General features: G+C 34.8%; 1 protein-coding gene across 12 annotated transcripts in view; it reads left to right on the forward strand.

Moving 5' to 3' along the window:
* COP1 (COP1 E3 ubiquitin ligase) overlaps nucleotides 1-14,181 on the forward strand; it is a 276,406-nt gene that overhangs the window by 78,118 nt on the left and 184,107 nt on the right. For 10 of the 12 annotated variants that reach the window (XM_033854790.2, XM_019952342.3, XM_073804073.1 and 7 more), the window contains 2 exons: nucleotides 6,373-6,432; nucleotides 7,153-7,229. The exons of the other annotated variants lie outside the window; for them this stretch is intronic. In XM_033854790.2, the coding sequence (XP_033710681.1) occupies nucleotides 6,373-6,432; nucleotides 7,153-7,229 (137 nt within the window). The remainder of the gene's footprint in view (nucleotides 1-6,372; nucleotides 6,433-7,152; nucleotides 7,230-14,181) is intronic. 12 annotated transcript variants of the gene reach the window in all.

Genomic DNA, 14,181 nt, shown 5'->3' on the forward strand with positions numbered 1-14,181 from the left:
GTGCTGATCTCAAAGTGAAAGCTTTCGACGTGTCACCATTAGGTATGATGTTTTCTGTAGGTTTTTGGTAGGTATTTTTTTTTTATCATTCAAGGAGCTAAGTTTCTATTCCCAGTTTCCTAAGAGGATTTTTTTTTTTAAATTATAAGTGGGGGTTGAGTATTCTCCAAAATTTTTGTGCAGTTGAGATGATATTTTTTTTCATTATGTTAAACTGGATAATTACATTGGTTTAACATTAAAAAGTCAATCAACTTTGCACCTAGGGTGACCAACTGTCCTGATTTGCCCAAGAGTATTCTAGTTTTATCACTGAATGTTCTGCATTCTAGAAACCCCACCAGGACAGTTGTTTGCCCTACTTGCCTTCCTTATTGCATCTGTATTCATTAATGAGATTGTTCTTTAATTTTTTTTTTACACTGATCTTGTCCAATTTTGTTATAAAGATAGCTTTATCAAATGAGTTGGGGAATGTACCCTCTTTTTCTATTTTCTGGAAGAATCTGTATAATCTAGGATCGATGTCTTTGCTGAATGTTTAAGGATTTTGCTGGAGAAGCTGTCTGGACCTGTTGTTTGCAGAAGCTTTTAAAGTATTGATTCAGTTACTGCTTATTCAGGTTTTTGTTTTAGATACCATTTTTGACATGTTATACTTTTTCTAAGCATTGTCTGTTTCATCTAAATTTTCAAATTTATTGCTATTAGCTTGGTCTTAATACTAAGTTTTTGATGTCCCCAGAGTTTTTAGTGATGTCTTTCATTCCTGACTCTGCTTATTGGTGCTGTGCATTTCTTTCTTTTTTCTTGATCAGTTCTTGCCAGGAATGTAACAATTTTGAGTTTTATCTAGGAACAAACTTTCAGTTTTATATTCTCTATTTTGTTTTCCATTTTATTAATACCCTCTTTATAATTACAGTTTCCATTCTTCTACTTTCTTTGGTTTTATTTTGTTGTTTCTTTTCTAATTTGTTAATTTGGATATACATATTAGTAGGCAGACTTTTTTCTAATATAGGCATTTGAGGCCACAATTTTTCTTTTAGTTGAATCTAAAAATTATGGTATGGCATTTTGTTTGTTATTCCTTAGTTCAAAATAGTTTCTAATTTTCATTATAGTTTTTCTTAGGCATGTGGGTTATTTAGAGATAAACTTATTACTTGGATGTGGGGATTTTCTTTTTTTTTTAATTCTGGATTTCTGTTATAATTGCATTGTTATCAGAAAATAATTAGTGTTTTTCTTAATATGATATTTGCATTATCACCCGTTAGTTCATTAAATTTTGAAATATTTGTGCTTGAAAAGAATGTGTTTCCTGCAATTGCATGGTGTGGTGTAAAGTTTGTTAAATATATGGTGAGAATTTTTTGCATCCTTACTGAGTCTTTGGTTCCTTGTTATATCACTTATTTATTTGAGGTGAGTTTCTTATAGACAGCAGAGGTTTTTCATTCACTTTGCCTGACTCAGCAGTCTTAGAATTTTGTATTTAGGCCATTTACATTTAATGTAAATTTAGAGTTTAAGCCTGCCATTTTATTATTTGTTTTATGTTTCTTTTCTCTTTTGATTTTTTGTTCTTATGTTTTTTCTTTGTTACTTGAATGTATTTATATATTTTTAAAGACCTTGTTTTTTAGAGCAGTTTTAAGTTCACAGAATTGAAAGGAAGCTACAGAGATTTTCCATACATGCTGTAGTAATATGCATTTAAGTTTCCTCCATGTCTTTTCATGGATTGAAAGCTCATTTCTTCTTAGCATTGAATATTATTCCATTGTCTGGATGTATCACTATTTATCCATTCATTTTCTGAAGGACATCTTTGTTGTTTCAACTGTTGGTATTATGAATATAGCTGCTATCAGTGTGTTTTGGAAATCTTAAGATTTCAACTCCTTTGGGTAAATACCAACAAGTGTAATAGTGGATCATATGATAAAAGTGTGTTTAATTTTTTAAGAAACTGCCAAACTGTCTTCCAGAGTGGCTGTACAATTTTTCATTCCTACCAAGAATAAATGAGAGTTCTTGTTGCTACACATGTTCGTCAGCTTTTGGTGTTGTCAGTGTTCTGGGTGTTGGATGATCTGATCGGTGTACAGTGCTTTCTGTTTTTTGAATTTTTTTTAGTGCTTTCTTGTTTTTATATCCATATATTAATTTTGCTACTCTCTTTTTAACCAACTTTTTTTCTGAAAGTATATCAGTATTCTTTTGTTCAGTTTTGAATATGTCAGATAATTGAAGAAGTCTTGGCAGCTATAATGTATTCTAATTATATTAGCTCTAAAAAACAAAATACTGAATTTAATACTTAAGCATATTTTTATCAAATCATAGTGATGGTCAAATAAATGAGTGCTGATGATACCTACCTGCACCAAAGCTAATGTCAATAAAAGGGGGCTCTATTTTTGAATTCTTTTCTGTTTTAGTCTTAAGGGTTTCTGAGACTTTCTTTCTTCACTTTTTAAATTTAAATTGTTTTAAAATTTTCTTTGGGTTTTGGTACAGTATGCTGTGTTAAGAGAGTGCTTGCTGTTGATGGCTTAGGACTGTGTTCTCAAATAGCATTTCTCCATCTTATGTATTTATTATTATTATTTTCAGTAGCCCCCAAACTCATAATAGTGTTAAGGCAAATTTGATCCAGAGGTTTGTTTATTATCATTCCCAATTTGTGATCGATTTTCATTTAGATAATGACAGTTCAGCTTTATAAGGACTTCCTTCATATATCTCCAAAACATTCTTGGACTCTGGTTCATGCTTTTATTCTAGATTCTGCCTCTCTGGCTTATGAAACATATTTGCAGAGTGAAGTTAGCCCAGTTTTCTTTCTGCTTTTTAAAATGGTTATCCTTTGTCTTTCTTCTGTTTCCTCATACTATAATGTCTTATATTGATGCCTGAAAGGAGAACACTTGTTTCCATTATTCATCACCACTCTCCATATTGCTGGCCACCGAATGTGTAGATCATTTCCCACACCAATTTTCCAGTTCTCTTTGGACACCAACTGAGTGTCCTATAGTTCAATTCAGTTCAGTTCAATTCTATCTAACACTGTCTACCTGGAGTTAGCCCCGGATTCCACTGGTTAAGGATTCAGTCCCACAAGACTGAGCTGCTCCTTCAGATGAAAATTGCAAGTCCAGGAAGTCACATGTGCATCTGACCTACTGGCTATAAATTGGTAGTTCCCATGTCTGCCTCCTTGGGTTTGATAATGTGCTAGAATGGGTCACATAACTTAGGAAAATAGTTTACTTACTAGATTACCAGTTTATGGTGAAAGGATGCAACTCAGGGGGCATGGAACTTCCATACCCTCTCCAGGTGTGCCATTCTCCAAGCATCTCCATGTGCTCACCAACCTACATGTTCACCAACCCAGAAGCCCTTTGAACCCCTTAAATTAGTGTTTTTTATGGAGGCTTCATTCCATGGACATGATTGATCGGCCATTGTTGATTCAACTCAGTCTCCAGCCCCTCTCTCTTTTCTGGATGTTAGAAGGTGGGGCTGAAAGTTCCAATCCTCTAATCACATGGCTGGTTCCCCTAACAACCAATCCCCATCTGGAGGCCCTACAGGAGGCTATATTTCTTATTATAAATCAGAATAACACAATGTCTTAATAATTTAGCGCTTTAAACTTCTTCAGAATTTCGTCTTGAAATGTAAACACCTCATTTAACATGTGCTCTCTAAATAGTTTCCATTCACTGAAATTTAAGAAAAAATTTCTTGTCTTGACACCTTTTCAGACTTTTTCACATAAGTAGGTTACATCATTTTGTTTTATCGATACACTATACCTATGTATTTATTACGGCAGCCCTTGTACCTTGGTTGTTTTATTTTAAATTGAACCATATGAAATTGCTGCTTTTGGAAGTAAAAATTGTTTGAACATTGGTAGTTTTATGTAGTTCATCTAATATACGGCCTTCATATATAGTAATGGATGTATTATCCAGCAAAGCTTTGGGGCACTGGAAGGATGGGACATTATCTTCAGAGGGTTGGGCATTAGCATTTAGTATTTTGAGATTTCAGGTGATACTGGATTTTTTTTTCTTGGTACTTCAATTGCAGAAGTGGAATGAAAATTGTTAATTTGATCTTAAATATGTATTATGTATCATACAAGTGATATTGGCTGTCTCTGGATGTTGATATTTTAGATGTTTACTTTCATCCTTCTCTTTAAATGTGTTTTGAAAACAATCATACTAAAGACCCCGTCAGCATTTGTTTAAATAGGGGTTTCAGCAGTGGAGCATTTCAAGCTAATTAAATGAAAAAAGTTAAGGGGTGACCATGGGATGTTTTGCTGAATTAGAGGTTAGGGTCAGCGGAGTCGAAAATGGCTATGGACCAAAAGGCAAAAGGATTTAGTGATGGTAGGAAATAACTGGGATATTTGTAGATGTCTTAGATCTGTTGACAGTGATTTGGCTGCTTGGATTGAGCCAGACCAGAGTGTTTTTTATGTTAGAGTGGAAGACTAATTATTGGGAATGGCCAGTGAATGCAGTAGAAGTGGAAGTCCCCATCTAGTCTGGGGCATGAGAGAATTTATCACTTGACCAACTTTTATTTGAAAGAGTTCCAAGGCAGACTGTGTCCTTGAGGGAGAGCAAAGTTTCAGTTAAGGTAGGAGTATTGTGTGAAAAATTTTAGGGTGGAGTAAAGTTTATTAAACTAGATGGAAGAATTGAAAGAATTTGACAATGCTAATCACTTTTTTTTTAACCCCCTCCCCCTGTCCCAACCATGGTTTCTGTGATACTGTGCTATCGTTTCTCCTGGCTTTTGCCCTTGCCCTTATTGATGGTTGACATAGAGCTGCTCCTTCTTCCTTTGCCTATCTCTTAGCTGTTGGTGTTCCCTACACCCAGTTTTTGTTCTCATCTCTTCTGACTATACTGATTGACATTGGGTGATTTCATTCATTGTCATAAATTCAGATTTATTATTTCCCTTTCTCATAGCTTTTAGGTCTTTGTGTGTTTTATTATTTACTCTGTTTATTCTGTCTTTTCCCACCTTTTTTCCACCTGGCAAATTACTGTTAGTCTTTTGATGCTCAGCATTTCATTTAATTTCAGATCCTATTTCAGTTATCCAGTTGCCTTTTCCCTCTCCCCAAGTTTTCCATCTAGGTTAGGGGCAGTCTGTGTACCTTTAATTCTTTGTACATACCATCATCATAATGTTTTCTATGATATTTCAACTATTGGTTTACTTTTTGCCATCTTCCCTAGACTGAGTTCCATGAGGGCAAGGGCTAGAGTTTTCTAAATCCTGTTTTTCACAGTGCTTAGCAAAATGCTTAGGATTGGCAAATATTTGAATTAATATGTTATCAATTGTGTATATATTGCCACAGAAGAAAAGGCGCTTAAAAATCTGTTTGTCTGCCATGTATTTGCTGAATAATCTTGGACAAGTCACTTAACCTTCCTGTGCTTCATTTTCCTGTGTAGTAGTTCCTATTTCACACCTGGCAATAAATATTATTACATAAGTATTCACTATTGTTATTTTACATTTTAAAAATTGGCTCAATATATTTGGGTTAGATTAAGACAGCCACTTATACATAATAGTGATAGAAATTTAAATTTGATAGTGTTTCTGAAAAGCAGTTTTTTTAATGCAGTGAAGATTTGCTAGCTTTTTCTTTTGATCGAATAATTTCATTTTTAATAATCAATGAAATTTGAAATGCAGACTAGTATGTTCCAGAATCACTTATGATAGTTTGCAAACAACTTAAATCTCTGATGGTTAAATATATTGTTGAATGTGATGCAACAATTAAAATGTTTGCATTTTAATGGCGTGGAGAAAGGTTATGGTGCAGTAGTAGGTAAGATATCAAAGATAAAAGATTATCTTAAATATGTTTTAAAAAATGCTTAAGAGGCTAATTTGTGATTGCTTTGGGGTGGTAGAATTTAATCTCTGAGACTTTTTTTATTTTTAAAATGGGGTTAACTGACATGCTGACGTTAATTGCTGACAGTTAAATGAGGTAATTTGAAAATTCTTCGGATGTCTTCTGTTTTTATTAAGTCATATTGTCATTGTTGTTCATCTTTAATATTTTTATTATAAAGCCAATCCTTGTATTAAAGAAAATACTGTTTTCTTAAATATTAAGTCTTTACATTTACTTTTTAACATAGGAACTTACAGCACTTTTTGTCTTCAGTATTTCACCCTGACAACCATTAGTGCAGATTTTCCTAGAAATCATTTTGTAAATGTTAAGTTATTTTATGATTGTGGTGATGCTTGTGTGGTTTGGTTTAGGCTTTTTATTTCCTCCTCTTTAATCTACAGCAACTGGAGCAGATTCAGAAGGAGTTAAGTGTTTTGGAAGAGGATATCAAAAGAGTGGAAGTAAGATATCAAGAATTTCTCACATCTCTAGTAATTTTTCAGTTTCATGAAATTTTTGCTTTTCCTTTAAATTGCTGCATTAAATTTATGGGATTGGTCTCCATTGTATAGAAAGTCACAGTCATAATTTATGCAGTAATAGTTTATTAGGAGGCCTTTTCCTCTAGTTAATGATCAAAGTTAGAGTTTAATCCATTGTTTACTAGAAAGCTAATATTTGAATCAAGAGGAATGCTACTTATCTTAATGTTTGCAGAGAATATTTTTGAAGTAGAGACTGACATATCATGTTTTTCTGTGCTTTGCAGAGTTGAACCTAATGATCCAGTTGCCATACTGTCATATTTATCGTAATATTTATCAGTAGGGTCTCACCTGGATTAATGATTAGCTAGTTCACTATTCACATAGTGTACTGTACATCTCATTCAGATTATTTACATTTGTCTTTTTCTGCATTCGGGAGCTTCATTAGTGATGAATATTTATTAAAGTGTTTCTGGTTCTTTAAGAATGTGTATCATACAAAAGGCTTGTCTCTTAACTTTCAGATATCCTTGCTTTTGTACTCTGTGGAAAGGCAGTCTTGAGAAATTTGGGTGTTGAGACAAAAAGGGACTGATAAAACCTGGGATTGGAAAAGAATATAATATCATAACTCCTTTTGATTTATACATCTTCTCTTTGGAGTGTCTGTAACTCTAATAATTGTGCTTCCAGGAAATGAGCGGCTTATACTCTCCTGTCAGTGAGGATAGCACAGTGCCTCAATTTGAAGCTCCTTCTCCATCACACAGGTACAAATCTTGAAACTTGTAATTGCTTAGGATTTATGTTACAGAGTGCACATATGGTATTAATCCTTAGGAGCCTTTTCCATGTAATGTACAAAAAACCCTGAGAAATTACTTTGGTTATGATCTAGAAATGAGATTGAGATAGCCTGTTTCCTTAATGCTTTGAATTTTCATGCCAGGGACAGTTAGTGAGTAGAATATTATAATACTGTGAATTCACTGTTGGATTAAAAGTTTGGTGGATTTCTTAAAATAATGGCACCTTTAAATACTTTGTGAGTTAAAATAAGATGACATTAGAAATCTACAACTGGAGAACATGAAATGGTAATATTAGGGGAGAATTAGATAAACTAATACCTTTAACTTTTCCACTAACCGGTTGAATTTTCTTGCAGATCTCATTCCCCAGATTTAAAATGAGGCCATTAGATAGATCTGTTAGTTTAGATATCCCTGGTATTTTCTTTATAACTCCCCATTATTAATTTGTCTTCCCTTCTGTACCCTCTATTAGAGCAGGAATTACATTTGTCTTGCTCGTGACTGTTTCCCTAGGTTTTTGAGTAGCAGTAGTGACTGGCCTCCTTCAGTAAGTTTTTGTGAAATAATAGTGAATGTCTGTGGTCCCTATATAGCTCTAAAGTTCTATTTGAAATATCTACTACCTAAAATTTGAATTTGAACTTTTTTGTTGTGTTCAAAGCGAGAGCCATTTTACATGTTTTTAACTTGCTAATCCATTTAGGATAGTGGTCTAATGTAAGCTTTTCGGACAGATAGTTTTAGGATAACACATGGATTATCAGGCAGTCCAATGACAGTACAAGAGATTACACTAACCTTCAGAGCCAGTGTCAGTTCAGGAGAGCTATTTTAGATCTAGTTTGGGACAATATGTGGGGAAGGGGCACAAGGGATATTCAGTTAAAGAACATTCCTGGGTTGTTTGAGATTTTTCATTAACCATTTTATGGAGAATCCTCGTGAGTACTAGGTGATTCTGGGGTCACTTTACCTGTGTAATTCAGCTTGTTTTTGTCCATATTTTATTTTCTTTAAAACACTTGGGAATGACTCAGCTGTGGGATATTATCTTTAAGCTTAACATTCACTTCCTGATACACATGGAATCTTTGTTAGTAGAATATTTATTATGTGAGTGCATGCAGGCAAGAAAAAGTTGTCATATCACAGAATCTTCTCTAATAAACTGATAGTTCTCATCGTCATATGACTCTCTGTCATAGCCTTTAACAGTAGTGTTTCTTTCTATCTGTGTGTCCAGGTCTTTGTTAATCTTACTGACGACTTTTAATCACTTGTTGACCATATAGTATTATATTCATTTAACTGGCTCTGTTTATTTAATGCCTCTGATGCACTGGGCACTGTTCGAAGTGTTGAATCTAGCTGGCAAATTTCCTGCCTTTATGGAGCTTACCTTTTGGGGGTGTGTGTGTGGAGGTTGGGGCAGATGCTAGATAAGCAAAAATATAATATAGTAGTAGTACAAAATATGTAAGTAGTACCCTAGGAAGGAAATTAGGTGTATTAGAGAGCTGACACATGAATGAAGTGAAGTGAAGAGATAATAAAAAGTCATGGGGGAGTTTTGAGTAGGATCTGTTTTAGATTTTAAAATATTTACTGGGGTTCCCATGTAGAGGATAGAGATTCTGTGTCCCTGTCAGCCCCCTGCCATTGGAAGCTAGAACAAACGTTAGGAACATTGCAAGAGTCCAGAAGAGAGGAAATGGTGGAATTTTATTGGATTTTATAGGATTTTATTGGTGGAAGAGAAGGGAAGTGGTTGTATTATAAAGTAAAATAGCTGATCTCATAAAAGATAGAGGATTTCATGATATCTATGAAAACTTTGTTGAATCGCTAAAATCGTATGGAACACTATTGTCAAATGAGATTTGGGCAGAGGTGAGACTGGTTAACAGTTGAAGATGAGAAAATAGACAAACATGATATTTTCTTCAAAAGAGTGTTTTGATATTTTCTTGAAACGAGTAATTTGATTATCACTCAAGGTTTGAGCGAGACACTTGGGAAAATGATGTGGCTTTAAATATTCTTGGGAAATGACCCTTAAGATTTGGATGTGAAATTAAACATGGGAAGAATGTTATGTTATACTATCAATATTTGAGTTTTTTTTATTTTTAAGAAATAGCATGTAGTTGAATTATAATTTTTCCCTCATAATTATTAGCTTCATTATTTAAATGCCAGACATATTTTTTTTATTTCTGTTGATCATAAATTTAATTCATTTTTTAAAAGATGCATACATAAGTTTAAATTGTGAATTGCTTATTGAACTTTTCTGTGGTGTAGACCAGGGATATTTATAAATAAAATATATAGATAAGACATTTATATAAGACACTTTTGATTATATTTAACTACTCTATCAGGTATTTTTGAGACTTAATCTTTCATTTGTGTGTCTGTCATTTTTTAATAAATAAATAAATAAATTTATTTATTTATGGCTGCGTTGGGTCTTCCTTGCTGCGCATGGGCTTTCTCTAGTTGTGGCGAGCGGGGGCTACTCTTCGTTGCGGTGTCTGGGCTTCTCACTGCAGTGGCTTCTCTTGTTGTGGAGCACAGGCTCTAGGCGTGTGGGCTTCTGTAGTTGTGGCGCGTGGGCTCAGTAGTTGTGGCTCGCGGGCTCTAGAGCGCAGGCTCGGTAGTTGTGGCGCACGGGCTTAGTTGCTCTGCTGCATGTGGGATCTTCCCGGACCAGGGATTGAACCCATGTCCTCTGCATTGGCAGGTGGATTCTTAACCACTGCACCACCAGGGAAGTCCCTGTGTGTCTGTCATTTTTGACAAAGGTCCAGATGAATCAAAATGAAGGAAAAAGCAAGGGGTCACTTTATGGATGTTACAAGTATTTAACTATTATAATATATATATATATATATAAATATAAATATATATATAATGGTGAGTTAGTACCTTGTGAATTTGTATATTTTATCATTTGAGTGAATAAACTAGTAAAATTCAAGGAATTTGATATTGTGTAATGGCTCTTGGACTAGGTTAAGAAATTCCTCTTTAACTCACCCACACAACTCTATGCAGTTATACTTACCCCCGTGACATGCCCCCTCCCCCAAGTTATTAAAAAAAAAAATGTGTGTGATGGGGAGAGGGTGGGTGGTGGTTAGGGATGGCTCTTTGGTATAGTGGATGAAAATGGACCCATCTTCTCTGTTATTGCATATTGGGTCTTTGGCTGGATTATGATCACTGACCAGAGCAGTGTTAATGGCTTCTTCTTCACATATTAATGCTTAAGTTTTTGGTACTTTTGGGCAATTATTATTGGTTTAACTGATTTGTTTTACTTGGGAAGATAACTTTTTAAATTTTATTTTATTTATTTATTTATTTTCTTATTTCATTGTCTTTTATTTATTTATTTTTTCACCACACTGTGTGGCTTGTGGGATCTTAGTTTCCCAGCCAGGGATCGAACCCTGACCCTTGGCAGTGAAAGCGCGGAGTCCTAACCACTGGACTGCCAGGGAATTTCCTAAGATAACTGTTTTTAAAACATAGGAATTGAAATGTTCTTACGGTCAGGTCTAACTCTAATCCTTACAGATTTGTCCCTAATTTATTATATATTTTAAACAAATGTTCTACATAAACCTAAAGAGTTTTTCATATAACATTTATTTCCCTTTATTGAGGAGGGGAATTATACAATATAGGAAATTCTCCATACACAGCCTGACACTATTTTCCATACAGTAAGTCTCCTACATACGAACGAGTTTCGTTCCTAGAGGGGATTCGTAAGTCCAATTTGTTCGTAAGTGCAAGAAAGTTGGCCTAGGTACCCAACTAACGCAATCGGCTATATAGTACTGTACTGTAATAGGTTTATAATACTTTTCACACAAATAATACATAAAAAACAAACACAAAAAATAAAGAAAACATTTTTCATCTTATAGTACAGTACCTTGAAAAGTACAGTAGTACAGTACAACACCTGGCATACAGGGGCTGGCATCAAGGGAACAGGCAAGAAGAGTTACTGACTGGAGGAGGGAGAGGAGGTGGGAGATGGTGGAGCTGAAGGATCGTCAGCAGTAGGAGTCGGAGGGCAAGCTGCTCACTCCTGACGTTGATGGCACAGGTTCTGGTTCCTTGCTGGATTCAATTCTATCTACTCTTGAAAAAACGATCCAGTGATGTCTGGGTAGTAGCTCTTTTTTTCTTTTCTTGTCACATGGTAGCACTCGATTGCATTCTGAATGGTAGCTGCAACCTTTGTGTACCGTTCTACATTCAGGTCTTATGCCTCAAAAACTAACAGTGCCTCCTCAAAGAAAATCCCTTTGCCATTTCCTGTATCGTGAATCTCTTCGGTTCTTCAGTTACTTCTTCTTCCTCTTGTCTCTCTTGGTGATTCTTAGCGGTATCAGCTACATCACCACTGCTTTTACCATTGCTTCTGGACATCCTGGGCTTGAAATAAAGATACTGTACTACTGTACGCTATACAGTACTGTACAGTAAAGTACACAAAAACACAACCACTTATGGAGGAGGCATGCGTGTGACAGTGTACACCAGACACGTGAACTAACTTATGTGATTGGACATGCGAACACGTTTGCATCTTTGAAAGTTTGCAACTTGGAGGTTTGTATATAGGGGACTTGTATTTCCAAGGTTAGATGATTATGAACAGATCTTAAGAAATCTCTGCTACACTTGTATTTATTGTTACGAGTACTGAGGATTACTTGCCTTAACTCTGACCCTATACCATGCAGAGGAGTTGAATTTGATGCCATAGGCGATGGAGGATACTGAAGAATCTTATGGAATTTTCAACTTGAACAAACACAAAGAAACGCAAACACAGAAAACAAATTTCCTTGGCAATAATGTAAAGGGTACTCTTCATACATCTGTAGTTTCTCATTAATTTGATAGGTAATAGAATTGCAGCAAGTAAAGAAAAATGTTTTTGAAATAGTTCAATTTCCTTTATTTAGAATATTTGAAGAATTCTTCAGTCACTAAGCCAGTTTTTGGAGGTGTATCAGGCATGTATAAAACACAGTTTTAGGCACTGGAGATACAGTTGTGAATATGACAGACCCTAGAACTCTGCTCACATGGTTATATAAAGGACGGAAAATAAGTTATGCTGTCAAATTAATTATTCTGCTTAAAATATGGTATAAATAGACTTTTTGATTCCAGTAATTAAAATAATCAAAATACATTTAAATTATGTTTGATGAGTAGGTATTTCAGGATTTTTGAAAAACATCTTTGGGTTCTTGTTATAAACTGTAATTGTCACTGCTTGATGAAGATACTACCAGTCCTTTCTAATTCTGAAATCTGAGGTGTGAATAGGACAGATTTCGATGTGCATGAGTATCAACCAAACCTCTTGTTTGACATGCAGATTTTTGAACCCCACCCCCGAAATCTGATCATTAGGTCTGAGGTGAGTTCCTGAGATTCACATGTAGGCCTGGAGGATCATACTTTAAAAATATGTAAATACTGGTTTAGTGGGTAGTGAATATGTCTGTATTACTGACATGTTTTAAAAATCTCTAAGTAAGATATATTTATTTTCTTTTTCATAAAAGAAAGCTCTGACATTCAACACTAACGTTTTATAACTATCTTAAGTTTATTTCATTTTTGGGGAAGATAGGGTAAAATTTTCTATTTACTCTCTACTTTGTAAAGTTACATATCCTTCTGTAATGTCTTAAAAATGCCTCGAGTTATGTTCCTGGGCTTGAGAGAGCCAAAACAGTTTTAAGTTTCTTGGAAGGAAGCAGATTATTGGTATTTACCAGCCATTCCCTGTTGGTTCCATTCATATTACTGTGATTAGACCCTCTTGCTTATGGCCTTTTGTGCTTTCAAGTTAGAGTCATGTAGGAAACTTTTCACCCCTTTGCTTATTATAGGTGTACCTTGATTCTGGGAGGTCAGGGATGGGAGAAGCTGGGAAAACCAAAGCTATACATTGTAACCCTAGCCTAGATGTAAGAATAATTGAATGCAAGCATAAAATTTCATGTGCTGTCACCATTTTCTGTTTCTGCTGTTTACTGTCTCTCCTCTACCCAAGTTCCAGTATATTTTTCCCATTCAGATCCTCTACCTTTGAATCTTTTGTTGCTGTTTTTGGAATGCTTCCTCTACTTTGTTTTTAAAACCTTTTTCTGAGATGATTTCAGAGACCTGGGTTTTTGTAACACTAAGATTTATGGCAGTTACATCATCTGATAATTAAAAATTTCTCCTCTGTGAATTATAACTAAATTGTAACTATTATAACTATTCCCACTCATTGATAAGTGGTTAGAATATAATGGAGTCAAAGGCAGTACTTAGCCTAACAAACTGGGACTTTTATTAGCTTTGTTGGAGACAAATGAGTTTTGTCAGTCTTTTTCTTTTGAGCTTATTATTCTGTTTTTGAAATTCTACCAAGCAAATTATTTACTTCCAAAGGCAGTAAGCAGTAGATTCAGACCTGCTCCATCTTTCAGAAATTTTCCGTCACATGTGCTTTTCACATCTGCCAGCAGTAAATTTCTCCCTGAGGAAGCTCTTATAATGAAAACTTTAAAATGAATTGCCCTTTTGCTTTTCTTTTTAAACTTTAGTAATATTATGGAATTACAGACCTTTTAAAAGGCAGCATAATATGAGGTTCATACAGTCCTCCTATGTACTGTATATCTACAACCCTTTCTAACCATCTACCATTAAAAGGGGACAAAGGGTGTTGGAGGAAGTTTTTCCTGGATATTTGAAATACTCTGATAACTTCTGTTCTTTGAAGAATAAATTAAATCTCTTTTTCCTAAAGATCATAGGTACGTACTCTGGAGCCCAATGTTTTTATTATTGAACTACCCTTACGTTCCCA

The sequence above is a fragment of the Tursiops truncatus genome, chromosome 1 (genome assembly GCF_011762595.2).
Source record: "Tursiops truncatus isolate mTurTru1 chromosome 1, mTurTru1.mat.Y, whole genome shotgun sequence".
NCBI lineage: Eukaryota > Metazoa > Chordata > Mammalia > Artiodactyla > Delphinidae > Tursiops > Tursiops truncatus.